The 25,295-nt window shown below is 56.8% G+C and overlaps 1 protein-coding gene across 2 annotated transcripts in view; it reads left to right on the top strand.

Annotated features, from left to right (window-relative positions):
- Nucleotides 1-213: 213 nt before the first annotated feature.
- Nucleotides 214-25,295, top strand: part of AGAP1 (ArfGAP with GTPase domain, ankyrin repeat and PH domain 1) — a 411,022-nt gene continuing 385,940 nt past the window's right edge. The window contains exon 1 of one of the 2 annotated variants that reach the window (XM_075529186.1): nucleotides 214-428. In XM_075529186.1, the coding sequence (XP_075385301.1) occupies nucleotides 266-428 (163 nt within the window). In that variant the 5' untranslated portion in view covers nucleotides 214-265. The remainder of the gene's footprint in view (nucleotides 429-25,295) is intronic. The other variant, XM_075529185.1, reaches the window with a different exon arrangement.

The raw sequence follows: 25,295 nt of genomic DNA, 5'->3' as shown, positions 1-25,295 counted from the left end.
GGAGGGCCGGCGCCCGCGCGAGCTTCTCCCGGCCGGCCGGCGCTCCATGGGGGCGCGCTCCCCGCGGGCGGCCCGGTGACCTGGGCCGCGCCGCCGGCCATGAACTGAGCCGAGGGTCCCGCGCCTGTTCCGCCCGCCCTTTCTTCTCGCGGCTCCGCGCGCCGCCGGCGGGCCGGGCTCCCCGGGGGCTGCGGCGGCCCGCGGGCCCCGGGGCGCGGGGCGGCGGCGGCGGGGGGCGCGCGGCTCCGGGCGCGGCGCCTGCACCATGAACTACCAGCAGCAGCTGGCCAACTCGGCTGCCATCCGGGCCGAGATCCAGCGCTTCGAGTCCGTCCACCCCAACATCTACTCCATCTACGAGCTGCTGGAGCGCGTGGAGGAGCCGGTGCTGCAGACCCAGATCCGGGAACACGTCATTGCCATCGAAGGTGAGCTCCGGCACCGCGGGCCGGGGGCGCCGCGGGCCTGGGGGGCGTGCGGAGCACTTGCGCCAGCTCGGCCTCCCCGCGGGCTCACCCTGCGCCCGGGGCTGCTTCCCGGCCGAGGCGGAGCAGAGCGAGGCCGGGGCGGGCCAGCGGTAGCCCGCTCCTGGCGCGCCGCGAACACTGCCCGGGAAGATGGATCGGCTGCGCTAATTCGATCCTGGACAATAGAGCCTCCTCTGGGCCAGTGGTTCAGGGCCGCCCGGGAGGGCAAGTGGCCGGGGCCCAGCGCCGTCTGGGGACAGCTGGGGACTGGGGTGGGGGCTGGGGGGAGGTGGCGCTTCCAGGCCCGTGACAGGTTGGTTCTCAGCCCTGGCAGAGCGAGCACCCGTTGGAGACGTGTGTTGCAAAGTGTTGATGTCGGGGTGAAGCTCCTGCTAGCCGGTTTCGGGAGCAGGCCCCAGTGGAGGTGTTCAACTTGGCCCACCTGCCCGGCGCATAGCTGGCTCCCAGGGTTTGTAGCCTAAAGTCCTTGGCCGTCCCCACTGGGGGTCGCCTCCGGAGTGCCTGGCAGTGGCAGCGGAAGTGGAGGCCGCTCAGCTGTCAGCCAGGTCCTTGGGCCTGGGCCAGAGCGTTTTCTGTGATGTCGGGCAGGGCCGTGGCACTGGTCAGAGCGGGCTTGCCTCTGACTTCTGGCTGCTCTCCTGTGGTTCTCACTTCTCTGCAATTGGCTATGGGGTGGTCTCTCTGTTGGTCCCCTTTGGTTCAGCCAGGACACACCTGGAAGCCACCAGTGGCAATGCTGAGGGATACTGGGCAAGTGCCCAGGCCTGGCCAGGGCCCCTCCACCAGCCTGCGAGCGGGCACCACGTGGTCTGAAGCCCCAGCCCCTTGCGTTCCAGCGGTGGAACAGTGGGTGTAGTGTGGCTGGAGCATTTGGTGCCTTTGTAAACTTGAATGATGCCTGAGCCTGTGTGACCAACTGGGTGTTGCTATCTATAGGTGACTTATTTCTGCTGGATGTGGGGACTTGTTCCCAGTGCCCGTTGCCCAGAGGAAGTTGGATACCTTGTCAAGGCTGGGTGAGATGCTCTCACTTGGCTGTGGACCTCTGGCAAGGCTGGAAAGGGGAGCACCTGTCCCCATTCCTGCCCCCCCTCCCCCCACTGGCGAGGCCTCATCTCTGCTGTGGCCTTTGTCATTCCAAGCTGGGCTCCAGCTGGGAGGTGGCGGAGCAGCCCTGGACACCAGGGCTTATCCTGCTGTCCCTTTTCTGCTCCTAGTAAAAGATTGTTGAAAGCTGGTGCCATGAACCTGGCTGAGACACCTGGCGACTGGGAAGACCTTGGGTGCCTTGGGCTTTGTGGGGGTTCACTGTCCATGCATGAGTCTGGGTCAGAGAGCTGACCAGTGTTTCCAGCGGAGCTGCTAGACTTGCTAGCAAGAGGATGCCATTGCTATTTGTTTTGGCAGTGTGTGTGTGTGTGTGTGTGTGTGTGTGTGTGTCCGTCCGTCCGTCCATCTGTCCGCCCGTCTGTCCGTCCATTCTCACTGACAGCTTTTTGAGAGGTTTGGTGCCTGCCCTTCCTCTGTCAGATTCCCGTCTCCTTCTGGCTGGGAAGCCTTGCCTGTTTTGGGTGTACTAGTCTGACTGATGGGACCCAGTGGCGTCACGGTTACTTGTTGGACTGCTGACAGTAGGGCCGGCAGTTTCAAACCACCAGGCACTCCGAGGGAGAAAGATGAGGCTTTCTAATCCTGTAAAGTTACAGAGTCGGAAACCGACAGGGGCAGTTCTCTCTCAGGGTCTCTGTGATTAGAATGCTGCGATTTGATGCATTGTGTGGGAACAGGGCTGGGCACCTGGTGTCGGGGCTGCAGTCTGTCTGAGTCTGGAGGGACTTCGGAAAGTTCTCAGCCTGGCGACTGTTCGAGCCTGGCTGTCAGCGTGAGCCACTCCACCCACTGTTCATCTGCAGAGAATCTCAGCCGCCATGTACTGTCATTTCTGCCTTCTTGTGTATCTGGGAAGAACCCTTGTTGGGGGTGGTGGTGTGTGTGGTGGGCGGGGCAACTTCACTGCCCACATTTTATAGTGGAGGGGGGGCCAGGGTGCAGGGTGGGGTGAAGACCCCTGAGCATCTGACTACTCCCAAGTCCATGTGTGACCAGGACACGAGCTCCCACACCCAGCCAGTGTTGTGATCTGATTGTGATTTTTATTACCGAGTGGGGGTATTGGATGTTGAGGGGGTGATGGCTCAATCATGGCCGGGAGGCATTTTGGGGGATGAGCGCAGAATCCATGTTGTGCGGCTTTGTTGGCTGGGAGCCTGTGTCTCGGCCATTGCTTTGGGCTGCTAAAGACCCAGAAGCTGCAGGGTAGCCAGCATGGGCCCATAATCTCCCAGTGACTTAAGACTCACCTTGAGGGCTGACATGGTACCCACACTAGTTGTGTTGGAGTTGACTTCACTCATGGAGACCTTTGTGTGTCAGGGTAGCGCAGGGCACTGCAGGGCTTTCTGAAGAATATCACCAGACCTTTGGGTAGATTCGAACCTGCAGCCTTCCTGCTCTTGGGAGAACTTTACCCTCCTGACCTAGCGTTTTCCAGTTCAACCATTTCTAATCCTAACAGTGTTTGCACATCATAGAGGATGATGCTGACAGGGCTCTGCCCCCACTACACGGAACATGTCCCCTTTAGATGGAGACGAGGCCCAGCTGGGGTTGGGGACGCAGTGGGACCTTGGGGGTGGGTCTTCCAAAGCTGCTTGATTTAAATAGAAGTGCGTCCTTCCCCGAGTTAGAAAGCGGCTCTGAAGACTCAGGGTTCCCGGCAGCAAAGACTCTAATTTTGCCTGAACTGGCTTTGATGGGCAGTGTCCCATGGCCTGGTGTCTTGGGGCCCTTGGTACAAACTGAGAGGGTGGTTGTGCCCTGGTGCTCATGCCAGGGGCCTTGGATTGAAAGTGTCACAGCAGCTAGACTGCCTTCAGGAGCGTTTCCTTGAGCGAAGCCTGAATACACACGGTGACTGGGCTCCCCTGGGCAACCCTGGCACGTGCACTTTGGTCATCGGTGCAGTTTGAACCCGTCGTCGTTGCTACTGCCCTGCAGTGGCCGCCTGATTCACGGCTCCCTCAGGTCCAATGGAGCGAAACACTGCCTGCCCCCTTGCCATTGTGTTCCGTTGGCTGGTTCTTGAGAGTGGCTCTCCAGGCCCTTCTTCCTAGACTTAGACTAGAAGTTCCACTGAAGCCTGTTCAGCAGACTCTGCTCCTGTGGGGGTGCTGAGGGGCCCTGGCCGGGCATGGCGTCCTAGTGTATGCTTCTCTCTTTGTTCACAGGTCTGTCTCACATTGTGAGGCTTGCTTCTCTGTCTCGTAGAGCACCGGGGTTGAGGGCTGGTGGCCTCCACAGATTTTCTGTACACTCCCGTGGGGCATAGGCAGGCTGTGTCCTGTAGCTAGGGAACTCTGCCTTCTCCAGGCCCGCTGGTCCAGAGAAGAGCCAGGGGCCACTCTCGCCTCCAGGGGGAACAGCTTGCCATGGTCTCACCCCTCCTGGCCAGGGTGGCGGGGCTGAGGGCAGTGAGTCAACTGCCTGCCTGTCACGTGGAACTGGTCATTCCATAAGCACCACGTGCTGCCAGTCACCCGTCTGCAGGGGCCCCATGTTTGACAGGTCCTATGGTACCTAAGTGTTGGCTGCTGATGCTGCAAAGCTGGTGTTTCAAACCCAGCAGCCGCTCCTCAGGGGGAAAGAAGAGGCTCTTCCCGAGACCATTTCCAGCTGCAGACTCTGTGCAGCATTTACTCAATGATGGCTGTGGGGTTCGTGTGGTTTTGGGTATGGCCGAGGCCAGCCATAGCCTGAACCCCACCTTCTCCCAGCTTTCCCCTGCCCCACCTATGTACCTTTCCCCAGAGGCCCCAGGCTGAGGACTCACCCTTGAGGAGAGCACCTTTACAGGGGTGTGGGGGCTGTCTCAGTGCTTTATGATAAATGCTCAAGGTTAGGCATTTGGGTACCTGAGAAGGCACCCCACTTATCTTCCTGTGGGAGCCCCACGGCGGGGACTCACTAGATAACCATGACGTAGCTGCCACCTCTGACCCACTAGCCTCCTCGTTAGATGTGATCTGAGTCCTGGGTACTGGTAGCCCCACCCCCACCCCTCTCCACTTCCCAAAGAACCAAACGCAGCCTGCTACCATCAAGTGGAATCCCATTCCTGCCCTCCCCCGAGTGACAGCGTGGCGAGCATTGCGGGGCCTTTCTTTGCTGAGCTGATGGAAGAGTTAGAATTGCCAACACTCCCTCCCTACCTCACTGCCCAGTCTGACTTATCGCGGCCCCTATCAGACAGAGCAGAACTGCCCTCTAGGCTTTCTGAAACAATAACTCTTTACAGGAGTAGAAAGCTTCGTCTTTCTCCCACAGAGCAGCTGGTGGTTTTGAACTGCTGAATTTGTGGTTAGCAGCCCAGCGTGTGAGCGCAGACTGCACCGCACCTGGCAGAGCTGTGTGCAGACTGGGCAGGTGTGTGTGCTGTGCTGTGTGTCCTTGGACCCTTCACCCAACAGGAGAAGGCACAGTGACGCACGTGTGGCCCCATCACGGCAGCTACAGGGTCTCTCTACCTGTCAGGGCTGACCTGGTGGCACTGTGGTTTGGGGTGGCACAGTGTTCAGGCTTGCCCACTGAAATGTTGGCAGTTGTACCCCCTGCTCCCCATGGCTCTGCAGGGAAAGACTGGTAACCTGCTTCCATAAGGGTGACTCTAGGAACGGCCCCCCCAAAAAAAGCAACAACCCAAACAAACCAAACCGAATTCACTGCCTCTGAGTCGGTGCCAACCCTATACGACAGGGTAGAACGGCCCCTGTGGGTTTCCCAGACTGTCATTGTTCAGTGGAGTAGAAAGCCCTGGCTTTCTCCTGCAGAGCGGCTGGTGGTTTCAAACTACAGGGCATTCTTCCTCTGCTGTGGGGTCACGGAGATGAGTCAGAATCGAGTTGACACCAGTTGGGGGGGGGGGTTGTTTGTTTGCCTTTTCCTGTTGTCAGGTGTGTTGATTGGAACCTCGGTCATACAGTGGCCAAGTGCGTGGCAGCTAATTGAAAGGCAGGCAGGCAGTTGGAGCCCGCCAGCCGCTCAGAGTGACCTGGATGAGGTCGTCCGTTCCTGCAAAGATTGTCAGCCTTGGAAACCCATGGGGTGGGGTGGGGGGTGGTTCAACCCTTCTGCGTCCCCTAGGATCACTCCACTTTGAGTCTTGGGCAGCTAACAACACGGACCACATCAGCACTAGTTCAAGTTTCTCGGTGGAGCAGGGTGGGGGCCTTGTAACCCACTAATACAATTCTTGAGTACTGGGCTGGTCACTGCTCTGTCATCCAGCATGACACTTTGTCCAGGGCCCTGCAGCCTGGCCATCGCTGGTGGATCCACATCCTAGAAATACCCTGTCCTTCTGCTGCCGCATGTCCTTCCAGGCCCAGACTGCCACTGTCCCCGAGCCTGTATGATGCTGCTTCTGGATGGATGCTCCTACAAGCGGGTTGGACCCTGCTGGCCAGAGAGCCACATTTCCCTCTCTTTGCTGCTACTGTCCAGGGCTTTGGGGTTGGTTCTGACTCACTGATCTGGGGCACAACAGAATGAAACACCGCCCCGTGCTGTGCCATGCCCACCATTGTTGCTGGAGCCCTTGAGTGCAGCCAGTGTATGCAGTTTTCCATCTCCTCATTGTCGCTGCCTCTCTACTTTCCCAAGCATGAGGTCCTTCCCCAGGGACTGGTCTCTCCCAAGGACGTATCCCGAGTACATGAGAAATAAGCCTGACCTCTTTGGCATCTAAGGAACATTGCGGCTGTCTGTCTTCCTGGACACATTTCCCTTTAGGGCTGAAGGGGGTACTCTGTTTCTGGGATTCAATCCCATGTAATGTGTCCCTTTGTCTCCTGGTAGACAGGAGGGCTCTTCTGCCTTCTGCCTGTTGTGTCGTCCATGGTGGGGTGCCTCGGCTCACCCTGACCTTGTGCAGACTGGCTCGCTCTTGGACACTTGGTTCTTTCACCCTGGTCAAGAACCCCCGGGCAATTCTACACAGTTGTATAGGGTTGCTATGAGTTGGCATCGACTCTATGGCTGTGAGTTTGGTTTTTTGGTTTCGCCAAGAACCCGGGTCTTATAGCTGGGCACCCTCTGGGTGTAGCCGGCTGGCTTGGGTGTGAGGCAGATGCCCGGTGGCAGCGTTGGGGCAGAAATTCCACTTCTGTGTAGAAAGAGGAAGACAAAGCTCTTGGGCTGCCTGCCCAAGGTTGGTGTTTCTCTCTTGTGTTGAATGTGAAGACGTTTCAGACCCAGAGCCAGTGCTACTGGTGGGCACGCTGAGTGACCAAAAAGGGCTCTGCGTAACGTACTCTTGCCTGGGGTTGGCGCTGGCTCATGATGACCCCGAATGTCTCAGCCGGCCACTAAGCTTCCCCTCCACATTGTCACTGAGTGGACTCCCAACTGCCAGTCCCTCAGTTAGCACCCAAGCCTGGTTACTGTCTGTACCACACAGGGGCTCCTGACATAATGCACCCAACCCAAGCCCTGACCCCCACCCCGCCCTCGCCCGCTACCACTGACGCTCTTCTGGCTCGTCGTGAGTGACCCTGGGGACAGAGAGAACTGCCCCGTGGGGTGTCCAAGGCCACCATATGCATGGACACTGACTGCCACAGCTTTCCTCTGTGGAACATCTGATGGCTGAGGCTCTGTGTGCCATGCATGCTCCTCCCCCGCCCCGGGGCACCGGTGAAATTCCCAGCTGCCGTGTCCAGCAGTCCTTTGGCAGATGACATCCCCAAACTAACCGAGCCTTTGTGGGCAAGGTGGGGTCGGGGGAACCAGGTCCCTACGGGGCTCAAACCATCCATGCCTCACTGTTCACAGAAGGGCCGCTGGTGTTCTGCTTCTACCAAGGGGACGGCCCAGGGAATGCTCCTGCCTCCTCCCTCCCCGGGGATGCTGTGAGCAGGAACTGACTGGGCCTCGGGGGTTATTAGTGGCTCCCCTGAGCCGGTGGGGGAGCCCGGAAGTGACTAGAGAGGAGCAGCTGCCGGGACCTCCTTCCAGACATGCCCTGAGCCCTGCAGCTGACTGCCACCCAGCCAGACAGACCAAACCAGACCTCTTATTTGGTTAAGAATTGAAGCTCCTTTCTTTTGCCTCCTCTTCCCTGTCAGTGCCTGGTGCCCTGCAGGTGTGTGCTGACTTAAGGCGGGCTCCAGCTTGCTCTGGCCTCTGAGCCAGTCTGGTCTCACGCCTGAATTTTCTTGCAGTTCACACTGCGATGTTACTGCACCCTGGCCCTTCTCTAGACCCCCCCACCCCCCCACCCCCGGCTTAAGGGACTGAGCGCTGCCAAGCGGATCAGGCTCGGCTCCTTTTAAAATCCAGAGCTTGGGCTTTGATGTGAACCTGAACCCTAGCCCTCCCCATTGCAGGAACCTTACCGCACAGATGGGGATCTCAAATCCTGATCATGACTCCTGGCTTCCTATGCAGGGTGGTGCCGCTGCGGGGCTACAGAGGGGTCCCTCTTTTCTGGTGTCCAGTGAGGGGTGCCCGTTGGGGATACGGGATTGTTCTGCCCTCTTGGATGGGGTGGGGGTGTCTTATGTGTGGTCCAAAGCCTTCCAGCACCATGGCTTTGTACTCCCTCCACCCCACACCCCTGCCCCAAGGCAACAACATGCAAGTGAACAGCACACAGACGCCCAGCTGCTGCCCTCTGTACTCAAAATTATGTCGTCGCCCCCCCCCCACCTCCCACCCCCATTGTAGATCAGGGTACAACTGTGATCTAGGGGCTTCAGGGGCTGATTGCTTAGAAGCAGTTGATGGCCAGGCGTCTTGGTTATCTGGTGCTGCGAAAGCAGAAGTACCACAAGGGGGTGGCTGTAAAGAACAGAACTCTATTTTCTCACAGTTTGGGAGGCTTGAGTTGATTCTGACCCATAGTGACCCTATAGGACAGAGTGGAACCACCCCTGAGACTGTCACTCTTTTCAGGAGGATAAAACCTCATCTTTCTCCTGCAGAGTAGATGGTAGTTTCAAACTGCTGACCCTGTGGTTATCGGCCCAACTTGTAACCACTCTGCCACCATGGCTAGAAATGTGAATTCAGAGGAAAGTGCCACCCTTCCTCTGGGGGAAGGTCCCCATTCTGAGCTCCTAGGTGCGTCTCATGTGGTGGTACCCTTCTCTCACCCCGCTCTGCATGCTTCAACCCCCAAGCAAGGTTTGGACAGGAGACGCATCCTACCAGAGTACTGCCTCACTCTCACGTAACAGAAACACTGGTTCCCTAATAGGACAGTGAGCTCTCCGTGGATTAGGGAGTACACCAGCTCCTTTTGGGGGCTCCCAGTTCAACCTGCCACACCAGGCCTTCCTTTTTTCTGAGGTCCCTCAGTCACCAGGCGAGTGTGTGAACCTCTCGTGCCGCTCAGGGACTCTGGCCAAACCAGGTTATGGGATCTTGGCTGTATTGGGGGTCTGGGGGCGGAGGGGTACAGACAGCACCTATGTCAGATAATCAAACCAATCTGAGACCCACGACTTCGGGTCCATTCTGACTCCCAAACTCACTGCCATCAAGTCGATTCCGACTCATCGCGACTCTGTAGGAAAGAACAGAACCGCACCCCGTCCCCTCCCCCCACCCCTGCAAACCCCCCCTCCCATGGTTTCCATGATTCTGGGTTTGGTTTGATCACCAGCCAGTGGTTGGGGTCTTTTCCATCCAGAGTGGAGCAGATGGGTTGGAGGGTGGGGTCTATGCTCAAGAGGGGGGCTTCCCTGGCTTCAGTTCTGTTCCTGCCAGTGAAGGCTGGAACTTCCCGCCCCCTGGCCCACCCGGCTCCCGGGGACAGATGGGTGAGTTTGTTTAACCAGGGCTCTCCGGCAGGCACACTTGCCACTCCTCCTGCTGTCGCTGCGGATGGTCTTTTTTGGGCTGCAGCGTTGGAGTGTTTGAGGGTGCTACTCACGCAGCCGCCGCGGGCTGGGGGCTGCCAGCAGCTCTGGGAGAAGGGACTTGGTTATTGTTATTGTCGCCATTCTTCTTAAGGGTGGGAGACTTGGTTTGGGGAGAAGGGGTACTCAAAATTGCCAGCCCTTTTCACGAGGGTTCACATGGGCTCTCAGACATGCCGGCATCATGATCTAAAACAATCGTGTTGAGCCTTGGCTTGGGCCTCGGCCACCAGGAAGCCTCTTGCTTCCATTTTTCCTCAGGTGACACTGTATAGCATAGTGGGCTAAGGCTTGAATTGCTAAGTGCCAGGTCAGCAGTTCAAAACCACCAGTCATTTGCTCCAGGGGAGAAAGATGAGATCGTTCTGTTCCTGTAAAAAGTTACAGCCTTGGAAACCCACAGGGGCAGTGGGTTTAGGAGTCCGAATTGACCCCTCCTAACCAGTGCGTTTCTGATTTGATCATCCGAAAGGGTGGCGTGTGTCGTTAGTACTTACCTGTGAGATTTATGTCAAGGTGTTGGGCTGCTGACCTCAGTGTCTGCAGGTGAAACCCACCAGCTGCTCTGCAGAAGAGGAGACTGGTCCCATAAAGATTTACAGCCTCAGAAGCTGTGTGTGTCTTTGTGTGCACATGTACACATGCACAAGTTCAGCAGTTTGAATCCACCAGCTACCATATGGTAGAAGGATGAGGCTTTCTGCTCCTATAAAGAGCTGCAGTCTCAGAAACCCATAAGGGCAGTTCTGCCCTGTTCTAGAGGGTTGCCCCGAGTCAGGACAAACTTGATGGCAGTGAATTTTGGCTACACACCTTAAGCATCAGAATGAACTCGATGGTAGTTGGTGTTTTTGTTTCCGTGTAAGTTTTCGGGGATGTGTGCACGTGTGAACAGTATTGATGTTTGGGAAGAATCAGAAACGTACATGTTGGTCACCCTTGGCAATAGCGTGGACTTCACTCCAGCCCACTACAAACGCGTGAAGATCGCAACGAGGCGACCCGCAGGCATTTGTTTGTTGGTGTGTGTGCACAGAAGAGGAGGCCAGATGGTGTAGTGGTTATGCGTTGAGCTGTGATCTGCATGCAGGGTCAGTAGTTCGAAACCACCAGTCGCTCTGAGGAAGAAAGATTTGGCTTTATACTCTAGTACAGAGTTACAGTCTGGGAAACCCACAGGAGCAGTTCTACCCTGTCATATAGGGTCTTTGTGAGTCAGCATCGACTCAGTGATTGAGTTTGGGTTTTTGGTTTCTGTACACAGGGCAGGAGGTGGGGATGGTTAGGGTCCCTTTGGGTCAGAATTGGCCTGATGGCGGTGGGTTAGTTGGTGGTCTAGTGTGATAGCATGAGGAACAAGTGTGATGTCTCCTGAGGGTGACCAGCATGGGACACAGGATCAGCAGGGACACTCACTGTTACAGGAATGGGGCCTGGGGACTTGTTCAAGGCCGAGTGGCCAGAAACCTTCTGTTTATGAGAAACACAGCATCTGAGTCCTGCGTTGGAGTGCCTGCAGAGTAACCTCTGGAGGCCGCTGGCAGAACTTCACCAGCTCCTGGGGCTGGCCGGCAGCATGGCGAGTTTTCTTGGTGTGTGCGCTCCATTGCTTTCAGCCCTCTAAATTCCCTGTGGTCAGGGCAATTCCGCAGCTACTGGACAGGACAAGGCAGAACTGCCCCTGTGAGTTTCTGACATTGTAACTTTGTTAGGGGAGTAGAAAGCCCTGTCTCTCTCCTGAGTAGTAGCTGGTGTTTTCAAACCACCGACTGTGCAGTTGGGAGCCCAACAGGGAACCACTGTGCCACTAGCTGGGATGCCTGTTTTCAGCATTAGGCCAGCTGTTATTTTTGGCTTGTTTTGTTTTTATGGGAAAGAGGTGGGCCTGGAAAGAACCGGTGGCCCCCAGATCCCCCAGCTGCTGGGGTTCTTTGCCATCCCTGCAGGTGGGTGATGAGTCCGGCCCCCTTTTGGGGCGGACACTTCCGGCAGCCCCTCTCCGGCCGCCCACATGCTGTTTGGAAAGGGCTGCAGTGAGCTGGGATAGCGTCACTGCTCCTATTAAAAGTTCAGGCTGGGGAACTCGATTAAGAACAAAGGAAAACAAAACACTGTTTCCTTTCCAAAAACAAACCTGCCCCTCTAAAGTGCCCGTGTGTGGTTGGACTGGGGTGTGTTTGTGTGTGTGTGAGGGATCGGTGTCCAGACCACCTTCCCCATACCCCATGCTGGCCAGTCCAGCCCGCCTCCTGAAGACCTCCAGGACTGAGTACAGTGAGGTGCCAGCTGCCTCATCTGTCGATTGTGGAGCGGCTGGTGGGTTTGAACTGCAGACTTTGTAGTTAGCTTCTGAGCACTTAACCGCTGCACCGCCAGGACTCCAGGTAGCCACCCTGACTCGAGTGCCCTGGATGTTAACCCAGGACTTCTGGCATGGGGACAGAAAGATGTCCCCATCCAGAAAATATGTTCGCCAACTGCCTCCTCACTGTAGCCAGTATCCAGGTGGGTGCATGTGAGGTGACCAGCCTGCTAGGACCCTCTCTTACCCCTGTCCCCCACTCCCACCTCTGTGTGTCCACTCTGATCACCACCTTCCCGGAGGGGGCCAACCAGTCGCCCTGTAGTCAATCCCAACTCCTGGTGTTGCCCGTCCTTTCTTCTGCGGTACCTCTAGTTGGACTTGTGCCCCCACCCCCATCCCTCAGTTAACTGCACACCCAGGAGAAGGCTCTGTGGTAGTTACATAATCTGATGTCAATTTGAGACTGTTAAGAGTGAAGGGGTGGAGTTTAGTCTGTCACTCAGGCGGCAGCTTGATGACCTCATTTGGAGGCACTACAGACCTAAATAGCTCACTGGAGGTGGGACACAGACACACTCCCTGTGAGACATTCCTGGTGACAAGACACATGGAGCTATGCCAGTGCCCTGGAGCTGGAGGAGCCAAGTTGAGATCCCTGCCAGCACTGAGATGCTTACACCACCACTGTTCAGGGTCCTGCCGCCTCTCTGTGGGTAGGGGTGGGTGTCTCTGAAAGCAAATCTACCCTCTGCTCTTGCTCTGAACACTTGTGGTCTGCATTGTTACCTACTGGTGTGCTCTCTGGTGGCGTAGTGGTTGCATGCTGGGCTGCTAACCCCAAGGCCAGCAGTTTGAAACCACTAACCACTGCGAGGGTAAAAGGCAAGACTTTCTGATTGCAAAAAGAGTGACGGTCTTGGAAACCCACAGGGGGCGTTCTAAGTATTGCCCTGTCCCACGGGGTCACTGAGTTGGCTGCGACTGGACAGCACTGAGATGGAGACTCTTGGAGCACGCCCCAGTGCCTGCTGCTCATGGCAATTGTGTTGAAGACGCCAAAGAAGTGAGGAAAGCCAGGTGTGGGCAGCAGCTCCCTGTCCTTCATCCTCTGTCCTGCTGACCTCCCCCTGTCCCACAGAGGCCACTGCCGGCCGGGCCAGCCTGGGTGCTGTGGGAGCAGAGGGCTGTAAGGCAGGCAGGCGGGTGGGCGGGCAGGCCAGCAAATTGTCTCCCACGGCTTCACCAAGGCAAATATTTATTTGAAGGATGGTGCTGGGAGGGCCGTGGTTCTCCTCACTTTGTTTGGTATGGGAAGTGGCGCTTGTGAGAATCAATAGACAAGATTTTATTGAGGTGCTAGAGGGGGTGGGGCACAGGCTGGGACATTGAGGGGCAGGTGTGTATGGGGGGGACATTAACCCTGCTTCAGCCTGGGACCTCTCTCCCTCAGACTCACTGCCCCTGAGTTGATTCGGACCCATAGCGACTCTGTAGGACAGGGCAGAACTGCCCCTGTGAGACTGCAACTCGTTATGAGAATAGGAAGTCTTTTCTCTCTCTCTCCCTTGGAGCAGCTGGTGGTTTTGAACTGCTGACCTCAAGATTAGAAGTCCACACACACCACTTTGCCAAGGAGACCCCACGATGCAAGCAGACACAGCCCTGGCAGGCAGCAACCCCGGCGGTGTGTCTGAGTGGCAGATTGAAAGGCTGCTGGCAGTTCTCATACACCCGGCTACCCTGCGTGCTCCTGGGAAGAGTCACGGCACAACCTTCGGTCCTGACTCCAGGTTTCCCAGGCTGCAGGTACAGCCTTATCTCGCTCCCTCTGAGAGGCTGTGGTTTGAACCCTTGACTGTGTGGTTGGCTGCCACAGTGCCAGCAGGGCACTTTGGAAACTATGGGGCCTTGCTTCCCTGTCATATGGGGTTGCCACGAGTTGGAACAGACTGGGAAACAGCTAAAAAATTATGCCTGGCACCATGCGAGAGGGACAGCAGGGGTACGGACCGTGTGGGTAGATGGGAACCAGGCGCAGCGCAGTCAAGGAGGGCTCCCTGGTGGTGTGGAGGGGGCCTTGGAGTGCCAGGCCATGGTGGGCCCTCCAGGATGGTGCTGTAGGAGATCCAGGAACCATGACGTGGGGCCCAGGAGGGGCAGGAGGATCATGGGGAGGACCCCAGTGGGGGTGGGGGTCTGATGGGAAGGGGAGGGCGTGGGATGCAACAGTGGGCAGGTCAGCAGTGGTAGGGCCATGTAGGGTGGTTGGCCTGGACCGGAGAGGGGGGCCCAGGTAGGAGAGGGAGACTTTAGAGGAGACCCCAGGACATACATACAGGGGCCTGGGGGGGGGGGTGGGCAGGGCGTGGAGGAAGTGGAGCGAGGTGCTCAGGTTTGTCCTAGAATACAGGAGGGGGGAAAATATGGGGAAGACCCCACCTTAGGTGCCCTGAGGTTTGGGAAGAAGGGATTTGACTGTGTCTTTGGTCTCCCTTTAAAGGGAGGCTCCTGAGCTGTGCTGTGCTGCCCCAGTGCAGGGCACTGCTGACCCCGTTGTGCGGGCCAATTCCCTCTGACCCTGGAAGACATGGTGGGCTCCCACGCCCCAGAGGTGAGGTGCAGTCATCGCCTCACTCTGGCAGCTGAGTCCCTCAAGTGCTCCTCTCTGCCCAGAGAAGCCCCCGCGCTACCCTAGGGCAGCCGGGCTCTGTTGGTCCAGGTAGAAAGCCCAGGACCATTAGGCAACCCAAGATGTGCTTGCCCTCCGGTCCCCTTAGCCTGGGAGTGAGGGGAGCATTTTCGCTTCATTGTTCCATCACCTGAATCCTGGGCTTTCTGCCATGTTCACCAAACGGGCTGGCTTGCCCGGGAGCCTGAGAGTGTTTCAGGAGTCTGCAGGCCCATCCGGATGGTGTGCCTGACCGTCAGCCCACCTACCTGCCTTGCCTGGCAGATGATGATGACCAGAACAAACATGGGCTCTGACTCTTGCTGACCCTGTGTGCCTCTGCAGCACTGGGCACCCCAGTGTTCTTAGAAGCCAGCTTTTGCCAAGTGGATCACCAGCCCTTTCCTTCGAGACCCCTCCAGGCCCCCCATTATGATCCACAGCTGCACATGTTGACTTCTTATGCCGCAAAAACTCACAGTCACTGAGTCGATGCCGACAAGAGTTTATCGAGCAGCCAGAGGGTCAGGGAGGAAGCTGGGCGCTGGAGGGAGTCACTGCTGGTGGTGGGTGTTAGCCCTGCTCCAGCCAGGGACCCCTCTCACTCAAACTGCCCTCAACTCAGTTCCAACGCACAGCGGCCCTAGAGGAACAGGGGAGAGCTGCCCCTGGGGGTTTCTGAGACTGTCACTCTTTACAGGAGTAGAAAGCCTCGTCTTTCCCCTGCAGAGCAGCTGGTGGTTCCAAACTGCTGGCCTTGTGATTAGCAGCCCAACACGTACCCACTATGTCACCAGGGCACCTCCTCGTACTGCAAAGGGGCTCCACTTTTCTAGGTAGATGTGCTGAAACCCAGGCTGTGTTTTCTCTGGCTGGAACCCCCACCACTTCCTGCAGCTCCGAGGTATGCTGGGTCCAGCAGTTTGTGCTCTTTGGGCAGAGCACAAAGATCCTTGACCCGGGCAGCCGTGTGTGTCTGGACAATCAGATGGCCCGCTTGGCTGAGGCTTTGATGTGGGTGGGGGCCCTCTGGGTGGTTGTCTCGGGAACAGGCCTTTACTCAGACATCGTCCTACCTCTGGGCATGCGGGGCAAGGACCTGCCCCCTGGCATCTGGTTAGGGGCTTGTGGCACCCCATCATTTTATTTTTTACTAACAGAGATGGTCACATTTACTGATACACCACAATTTGAGTGGGGACCTTTTTTTAAAGGTCATTTTAAAGCTAATTGTATCAAGCATATGTGTACATGTTAATTTTTTTTACACGCTTTATATTCAAACTTCTTAGTGGGAGTCGGAGAGGCCTGGCGGCATAGTGGCTCCCATCAGGCTGCTCACAAGGTCAGTGGTTTGGAACCACCAGCCGCTCCTCGGCAGAAAGACAGACTTTCTACTCCCACAAAGAGCCTTGGTCTCCAAGTCCACAGGGGCAGTTCTACCCAGCCCTCCAGGGTGGCTAGGAGTGTCAGAATTGCCTGGATGGCAGCAGTGAGTTTGCTGTGTTGTTGTTGTTATTGGGGGTTGGGTGACGGCTGATGGAGCAGCTCGTCCCATTCCAAGCAATGATTCAGACACATTTTGTTTCCTCTCGGCCAGTGCAGTCCCTCAGTACGAGGCACCCAGCCCCGCCCCTCCCTCTGTTTTTGTTTCCACCTCTCCTCCTCCTGATGCTCTGCACTTTGCCCTTTGGGAAATACTCCCTTTCAGATCTTACTGGGTTGATGGCTATAAGGGGCTAGGGCCTCCTACAGTTACTGCACCCCCCGGACAGATCCGTCTAGTGTTGGTCTAAACACCGAGGGGTCCGTTCATGTCCAGATCGGAAGGGTGACTGAGCACCCTTACCTTGGAGGGTCGCCCGAGTCTCTATCTGACCAAGAAGCTCCGACGGGGATCACCTTAGAAGTCTGTGGGTTGAATGGGAGAAACGTGGGACAAGACTCCGTGAGGTTCTTGAAGCAGTTCAGGTCTGTTCTGTAGTGCCCACCCTTTTAAAATCAAGACCCGTCCACTGGATTCCTGATCAGAGTGTGTCTTGGTGGTTGTCGGCACCATCTAGTTCTTCTGGTCCCGAGGTGAAGGGGGCAGTGGTCAGCATGTCCTCTAATTCTCTCTCTGAATCTTGGCTTTCTTTCTTTCCCCTTTGTTCCAGACAAGTCAGGACCCATATACTTGTATCTTCTTGGTTGCTTGTAAGTTTTTAAGACCCCCAGATACTTCTCACTATCCCGGCAGTCAAACGTCAACCTTGAGTACTATTCCTTACCAGTGGACTGGATTTCCCCATGAGACCTGGCTCTCAGCTCCTGATGCTAAGGAACAAACCCCCTGAGGTGACTGGTTATATCTGATTACCGTTGCACCAGGAGCCTCCCTCCCCTCCCCTCCCTGTTTGATTCTTCTTATTGGAAAACTTTCCTGGAGACAAGGTAGCATGTTCAGTGGACCCTACCATTTTCCCAGATGGACACTTTTTTTATTTTTGGCATCGACGCTACCAGATTTTACGAGAAGCAGCCGTTCGGGCAGCTGGGGGTTTGCGTCCCGCCAGGAGGAGCCAGGTGCTGCTTGCGTGTGTCCCGGGGCTGCGATGCCTTGGTTAGCAGGGCAGCCGGTCAGTCAGCCTTGACTTGTGGAGGACAAGAGCTAGCTGTGTTGTTCCGGATACAATTCAAACCTGAACCCACGGGGCAGCATGTGATTCGTCTGAGAGCACCGTGGGGTGGGCGGGGGCAGGGGCTACCCCCAGATTGAGCCCGTGTGGTTGGTGAGGGAGTGGACACAGAGTTCTTCCCCCACACATGAGGACTTGGCTTGGAGGAGGAGCCGAGGTGCTGGCGTGGAGCACCCATTCTCCTGGCTAGGACATGTCATGCTTTGGGTTTGCTACCTGGGTGCAGAACAGTGTTGTACAGGATGACATGGACCTGTAAGGGGCAGAGAACCCCTCCTGGGGGGGGGTCTGAGGCTGCCCCCCCCCAACTCTCCTACCCAGTCTAGTTCCCCCTCAATAAGCACAGGCGTGGATGATCCTGCACAAGTGTTCCCTCTCTTAGAAAGGTGCACGCTGCTTGTCACCCATGGCCCACGTGGGTGACCTGGGTGTGCGGAGTCCTCTGTGACACATGCGTGCACTGCTGAGGACTTACTGGGGCACTGAGTGCGTGTGGGGTCTGCAGAAGGGATTGCGTGGGTAGACAGTCCCCCGTGTCTCCCCGGTACTTGGCTCCCACCAGGTGTGGCCACAGCACAGGTGTGAACCTAGATGTCCACGGCACCGCCACAACTGCCGGGTGCTCAGTTAGGGCACAGTTAAGCCATCTCATCTCGCCGTTGTGTGTGCAGATTCATTCAGGCAGACCTTGGCCCCCCAGATCAGTTCTAGGACTCCCATCTCAAGCGGGTGCCTTTTTCGGTTGAACTGGAGCTGAAGAGGGGGATTCTGGGCCCCACAGGGATGATCCCAGAACCCGGCTCAGCCTGAGTTAAACTGGGCGCACATGTTATGGCGGGGCTTCTGTTCTCCGCCCCCTTCCCCCAAATCCCCCCAGTTCTCCCCAAAGCTGACTTGACACCCAGACTACCTTCTGGCCCTTGGCTACCTCTCCTGCTGAAGGGGCTCTTCTCCCCAGGACCTTGAGTCATGCACCTACTCTGTGCCCAAGTCTGCCACCCTGTTGGCCCTTGGGGCTCCCAGCCCCCATCCTGGTGGGCTAGTGTCCCATCCCCACTGGAAGGGGCGGGGGGGGGGGTGTTGCTGGCTCCCTCACTGAGGCCTGGGCTCTCATTGGCATGTTTTAATAATTGCCTATTACACACCCAGTCTGCCTTCTAGCAGGGATCCATGCAGCCTGGGTGTCAGCTTGTTGTTTTTCATCGCCATTGGGGCTCTGAAAGCACAGCAGCCCCCAGGGTTTCCCCTTGCTCCCCACTCTCCTCTCACTTTCTCACCATGACCCCACCCTCCACCATAAGCAAGCTTCCCGAGAGAATGCACCTCAGCTAAGGATGGGAATGTTTGCTTTCTGCAAAGATTGGTTTGTGGGTGAGGTGGGGCCTGTGCCCCTCTCCCTGGGCTCATCCTCCCAAGGGACTTGGAGCCAGGGTGGGGGTTGGGGTCTTCTCAGGACAGAGAGCACCATCCTCTGCACCACACGCCCTCCCACATCCCTGTCAGCCTCTGGTGGTGGTTGTTGGGGCTGTGGGGCTGATTCCATTAGACAGACCTCATGTGACTGAGCAGACTTGCCCTATAGGGCCATCACCTCTTTGGGAGCGAGCTCTGGTGGCTCTGTGGTGTTAAGGGTCAGGCTGCTAACCACGCAGTCAGCTGTTTGAATCCAGCAGCCGCACTTTAGGAGAAAGATGGGCAGTTGGCTTCCGGACGCTGCAGAGTCTTGGAAACCCCATAAGGCAGTTCTACCTTGTCTTGTAGGGTGACTGTGTGGTCGAGTGGATGGCACAGCAGAGTTCGCTTTTGGAGAATTTTGATGGGGGCAGATGAGCTGGTCTTTTCGCCTTCAGCTGCTCCCCTCTCCGTGAGCTGATGCGCATGTCACCCTTGTCTTCTGTTCCCTTGTTTTCTAAGGGCCCCATGCAGCTAGGCTGCCCTTCTCCAGGGACTGGCCTCTCCTGACAACACGTCCAAAGTACCTGAGACAGCGCCTCGTCAGCCTTGCTTCTAGGGAGCATCCTGGCTGTGCTGCTTCCAAACAGAGCTGTTGGTTCTCCTGGCCGCCGCGGCACCGTCCATATCCCTTGCCAACACCACGCTTCAGATGCATGGGCTCCTCGTTGGTCTTCCTTATTCGGCGGCGTCCTGCTTCCATGGGCGTGTGAGAAGACTGAAAACGAGAGACCAGTCCCTGGAGAAGGGCATCCTGCATGGCAAGTAGAGGGGCAGCCTGAAAAGGAAGACCCTCCAGGAGATGGATGGACGCAGTGGCTGAAGCCATGAGCCACAGCCTAGGAACCATCGTGAGGCTGACGCAGGACAGGGCGGTGCCTCCCAGGGGTCACAACAACAACAGACAGCTAGGTGGAGGGCCCATGTGGGCTGAGAACTCCAGTTCACTCCACAGCTGAGAGCTGGGAGGTGGTGTGTCTCTGCCACAGCGGACGACCAGTATCTGGGCCTCCTCCCTGCTTCCAACATCCTCTCGTCTCAGAGACCTTACATGGCACTCCCTGGGTGAGGTCTCTGAGACCCTCCTGCCTGGAGGGTTCCTGTGGGTAGTGAACTGCCTCTCCCTCTTCTCTTTGTCTCTCAGGAACCCTGGTGGCACAGTGGGTTATGAGTTGGGCTACTAACCCTGAGGTCAGCAGTTTGAAACCACCAGCCACTCTGTGGGAGACCCTGAAACTTTCTACTCCCATGAAGAAAACCCACAGGAGCGGTAGTTCTTGAAAACCCACAGGAGCGGTAGTTCTACTCTGTTCTGTGGGGTCGCTGTGACTTGGAATTGACCTGATGGCAGTGAGTTTGGAGATATAAAATTTTGTTTTGTGTTGTCCCTCATAAGAACAGATCCTTCGTGTGGCTTCGTTTGTGTGTGGGGTGTCAGCGTGTCTCTTGCCCCCGCCCAGCAGAACCACAACCTTCCTGTTCTCTTGTCTCCCCAGAGCCCAGCCCAGACTCTGGCAGATGAGGGGGGCTGGGCTGGGCTGGGGGAGCAGGCTGCGCGCTGGCGCTTCGGGTGGGTTTGCACTTTCCATTGCTGGAAGCCTCACCTCCCCCCTGTTCCAACCAGGTGTCGACCTGAAACCCCAGCCCAAGTGTTCTGCATGGAGACTCAGTCCTTGGAGCTGAGTTTGCCGTTTTCCATGGTTACGGTTACCTTGGCTCTTGCTACATAATTCCTGTTAGATTAACGTGCCTGTGGTTTTAAGCTTGAATTCGTATGTATACATATAACAAAAAGTACAGAGGGAGAAAATGCAGATCAGAATCTCCGGCTTCCTGGAGCCACGGAGGAGACTGGCTAAACCCCTAAGGTGCTGCCCTGAGAGAATCTTTAAACCTTTTTGTTTGTTGTTGCTGTTAGCGCCTGGCCTGTCAGTCCCCACTCATTGCGACCCACGCACAACAGAACAAAACACCGCCCGGCCTTGCGCCATGCCCGTGATGATTCTCGTGTCCCAGCTCATGGTTGTAGCTCCGATGTTCGCCCTTCTTTTCGGGGGCCTTTCTCATTTTTCGCTGCCCCTCACTGTAGCAGGGATGCCCTTGTCCAGGGACCGGTCCCTCCTGGCATGTCCAAAGTATGTGAACAAGCTCTTGCCATCTTCCTTCTAAGGAACATTTTGGCTGTGCTTCTCCTTTGGGCAGTCCATGGTACTTTCAGTATTCTTTGCCGACACCGTGGTTCAACTGCATCCGTTTTTAAACCTTTAAACTAAAACCCCTGCCATCTGCCGAAAAGCAAAGCCGAGTTTTAGTTTAATGGATGAAGAAAGTCTGCCAGGAGCCTTGGGTCCTTTTAAGAGCTCCTTATGTGGGATCAAAGTGTCCACAGCAACTTGAAAGGTTGGATGGGGCCCTGGGGGGCTGGGAGCATATGCTAACGAGAGAAGGTAGGGGTGGGAGAGGAGGGTGAGCTGTTGGGTTGGTGGGTGGGCTGTCCGTTGCCCCTGTGGTGTAGTGGGTTTTGAGTTGGGCTGCTGACCTCAAGGTCGGAACTGGTTGAGTGGCAGTGAGTTTCTTACGCACTTCACAGACCCCTGCAGAGGACAGGAGAGCCGCCCCATAGATTTCCACAGACTGTGCATCTCTTCTAAGCCAAAAGCCTCATCTTTCTCCTGAGGAGCAGCTGGTGGGTTTGAACCTCCGACCTCGCAGTGTGCACCCCAGTGTCTAATCCTCTAGCCCCCCAGGGCTCCTTTGTCATAGATTATGGTCCAGCGTGGCATGACTTTCCAGTGCGTGGGGACACCAGGAAACATGCATGACTCCAGTTTGTGTGGCACTGCTTTCTGTCCCTGAACCTGCAGTGTCTTTGAGGCCTGCTTGCTAGAGGCTGCGGGGAGGGTGCTGTTTTCTGGCCAGGCTTCAGGGGCCAGTCCCCTGTGAGGCCCACCCTGCTGGGCCCTGTAGCCGCCCTCGACAGCTGCTCAAGCCTCGGATTCCAGAAATTTCTGTCCCATTCGTCACCAACACCCTCCCAGCTGCCCCCTTCACTGACCACACTGTAGACTCCCTCCCCGAAGCACCTCTGGTGTGCTCGGGACCATGGTCACAGGCTGCTGGTCACCTCGGGGCAGAGGTGTTAGAGCCGATCCTGAGTGTCCTGGCACGGCTGCTACAGAGGGTCACACTTGGGGGAGGGGGTGGTGGTTTGGCAGATCACTTCTTCCCTTGCCGTTCTGGGTGCCGGCAATCCTACTCCAGTTCTGAGCAGGACCAGGCTCTCTGTCCATCACCAGGAAGGTCCTTCCTGACCTCTTCTGGTTTCTGCAGCCACAGGCATGTCCTTTAGTTTGTGGCCACATCTCTGGAGGTTCCTCCGCTACCGCCAGGTACCTGCCTCCCTCCTGCGTCTGTGTCTCTTCTCATCTTTTGTGTGACACCTTTGATGGTGGCTGAGCACCCACCCTCCTCTGGTAGGGCCTCTTGTGGACTGCTTGCAGCTTGTATTTCCTGACGAGATCACATCCATCAGTAAGGGGTCAGGGCCTGCCTGCTGTTGTGGGGGGACTCTGGTCAGCCACGAGACCTTATTTTGCAGCCTAGAACCTGAGCCTTTGAGGGTTTAAATCCTTGCCCCAATCCACCCACACATTGGACGTGACCAGGTCGGGATTTGAACGTATGACCCACCTGCCGTTGTGATGATAAAGTAGAGAGAGGCAGTCTGGGAGCAGCCCTGGAGTCTGGGGGCTGGGGCCCCTGCAGCTTTCCCGGGGCCCTGCTGTGGTTGGGGACCAGCCCGCCATTCTCACCAAGGCCTAGGAGAAGGCCCAGCGCTGTTGGCTCCTGCCTTATTTGGCTGGGTGGTTGACGGTGGGTGCTGACTGAGTCCCGGGACACCAGAGGCAGGAGGAGGGATTCCCAGCCACTTGGGAGACTCGCTTCATTGATGTATTGACTTGTTGGCAGGCGGCTCACGCCTGACACCTATAAATGAAAGGTGCTTTCCCTGAACTATAATTAGAGGGAGGCGTGGATGCCCCCAAGTCACAATGGCTCTCAGGGGTGGGTAGGTGGGAGACCAGACGGGAGTGGGAATGACCTAGGGGTTAGTTTGCTGCACCCACATCGCCCACCCACAGTTAAGGATGTTCGGACTCCTTTTCTGTTGGCGTGGCTAAGCAGGGGGCTCTGTCCTACATTGGAGCAGAGGAGGACGGTGGGGGTGGTGGTGGGAGTGGGGGGCAGTCAGCAAGGGCAGAGTCTGCAAGTGGTTTGACATGAAGCCGGATGTCTTCTTTCTTCATCCCTACCCCTTAGTGTCTGTAACTGTATCAACCAGCTCTTTCTGTGTCCCCTAAGCTCCCAGCATCAGCAATGCCAGGCTGCAACAATGTATGCAGTGCATGTGACTCCTGTAAGGTGCACAAAGACCGAGCCCAGGAGGCTGGCCATTGTCAGCACTTCCAGCGGTGGCCTGAGCCAGGCCTCTGAGTGGAGGCCTCAGGCTCCCAGCTGGGGTAGAGTACCACTCCAGGCACCACCCCCTCCTCCTCCTGCTCCCCAGTGACTAACACCTGGCAGGTGAGTGCAGGGCCAACCTGTAACAAACTCCTTTTATGACTAACCGTGGCTGGGCTCAGGGTGTGGCTCCCTGGCTCCCTGGCCAAGAGGACGTCTTGTGGGGACTTCCAGGTGCCTCCTGCGCTTGGCCACCTTCAGCAGAGCACCCGGGGCTGCTCTTGCTCTTCGCCGTGGGGCTGCTCCTGCAGGTCAGTGCCCATGTCACTTCCTGCCCCGAGACCACATCATGAGGCCGGGTGCTTCACGGGGCGCCCCTTCGCCCACATCAGGGTGGTGCCCCAGTACTGGCACACCGCCAGTCTGGGAGGCCCACAGCTCGGCCTCTGAGGGCACTGGATGCAATAGAGATGCAGCGTCTGCAGTTGCTGGAAGTGGTCTGGGCGCACGGTATCTGAGGATGTTTCTGCAAGATTGTCCAGGCCCGCCCGGTCTCCTTGGGGAGGTTGCGGGGGGTGGGGGGGCGCTTTCAGCAGGCCCCTGAGCTTGGCCGAGAGGAGCTCCTTGGGGGCCCAGCCGGGACACAGTGGCCAGGGCCTCACCTGCCGTTCCAACAGCTGGTCATTTGAACCCGCCCACACAGCGGTACCCTCGGAGCAGGACCAAGTGATGCACTTCTGCTGGTGTGGCTTGGAGTGAGTTCTGACCCCGTGTACAGTGGAAGGAAACGCTGCCTGTCCTGCTCTGTCCCCACAATGGTTGCCCAAGTGGGAGTCCATCCTTGCAGCCACCGTGCCCGCCTATCTGGTTCAGGGTCTCATTCTTTTGGGTTGACCTTGCACTGTCATGCTGTATAGGGGACACCAGGTCAAGGTGACTCCCTAGGAAACTCTTCCGGGCAGTTCTGCTCTGTCCCATGGGATGGGCAGAGGGTGGACTCAACAGGGCCCAACAACATCTGTAAGTGGCCTTTTCAAGCACAGGCTCCGCAGCTTTGGGGGACAGCTGCCAAGAGGAGTGGCTCTAGCCACATCCCTGGAGAAGGTGTGGAAGACTAGAACACCGTGGGGGGTGGCCTCCTGGCTTCCATCGGCTCGAGCAGCTGCCAACGTCTGACCTCCGGGAGGAGTCCAGCTTCTCGGTGCCCTGCAGGGTTTCTTGATGACGCAGCCCATGTCAGTTGCTGGTCCTTAGGAAGTGTGGCAATGGTGGCAGTGGAGAAGGAAGAGATGGTGGTGATGGTGGTAGTCATGGTGATATCGAGGAGAAGGTGGTGGTGAAGGAGAAGATGATGGTAGAGGTGGCGATGTAGAAGGAATGATGGTGCTGATGGTGATGGTGAGGCAGCCAGAGCCTGACTCAGAGTCGAGGAGGGAGAGGGTAGGTCGTCAGCAGGAAATCAGGGTGGTGATTTCCAGACAGGAATGCTCGGGTATCATATGTTCCTGGTGGAAGTGGAATAGTGATGGATGCCAGATTCCAAGGAAAAAACTCAAACCTCCTGCCACTGAGCAACCCCCCCACTCACGGTGACCCCTCCTGTTACATTGGAGCTGTGCTCCATTGGGTTTTGGGGGGCTGTAATCTTAAATGGAGGAGTGGTGGGGGTGAGAAGCTCTGGCTGCTAACAGAAAGGCCCGTGGTTTGAACCCATCAGACCTGGCGCCCTGCTCGTGGGACGAGGACAGTCCGACAGACCATGTGAGGTGGTGCTACGCCAGCTGGCAGCCGTGCCATGAGTTGGGATTCACACAACAATCACCAGCAACTTTGATGGAAGCAGGTTGTCAAACCTTTCTTCCGTGATATGGCAGGTAAATTAGAGTCCCCAACATTTACGTCGATGTATTAGACTGGGTTGACTAGAGAATCAAGTCCAGGAGCACTCAAGTATCTACAGGAAAGGACCTTGAATCCAGGAGTTAATCATCTATTAAGAAAACATACATCTGCTATTACCCCATGTGTCTGATAGCAATCCATAAAGTCCTCTTCCAGCTCATGCAGCACATGCAATGATGCCGAATGCAGGAAGATCACAGGCCAGTGGGTGAAAAGTCTGTGGCTCCAGTGGCGGTGGAAGCATCTCAGCACTGGTGTGGGCCTCCACAAGACTCCTTCAGCTCCAGGGCCCTGGCTGCCATTATCATAGCTCCATGTGACTTGTTAACAGGAATGTGTAACAGAGAGTTTGTGTCCTACCTC

Source organism: Tenrec ecaudatus, chromosome 13, assembly GCF_050624435.1.
Source record: "Tenrec ecaudatus isolate mTenEca1 chromosome 13, mTenEca1.hap1, whole genome shotgun sequence".
In the NCBI taxonomy this organism is placed as follows: domain Eukaryota; kingdom Metazoa; phylum Chordata; class Mammalia; order Afrosoricida; family Tenrecidae; genus Tenrec; species Tenrec ecaudatus.
Note: the sequence above shows the minus strand (reverse complement) of the source record. Positions and strands in the feature narration are given on the sequence as shown.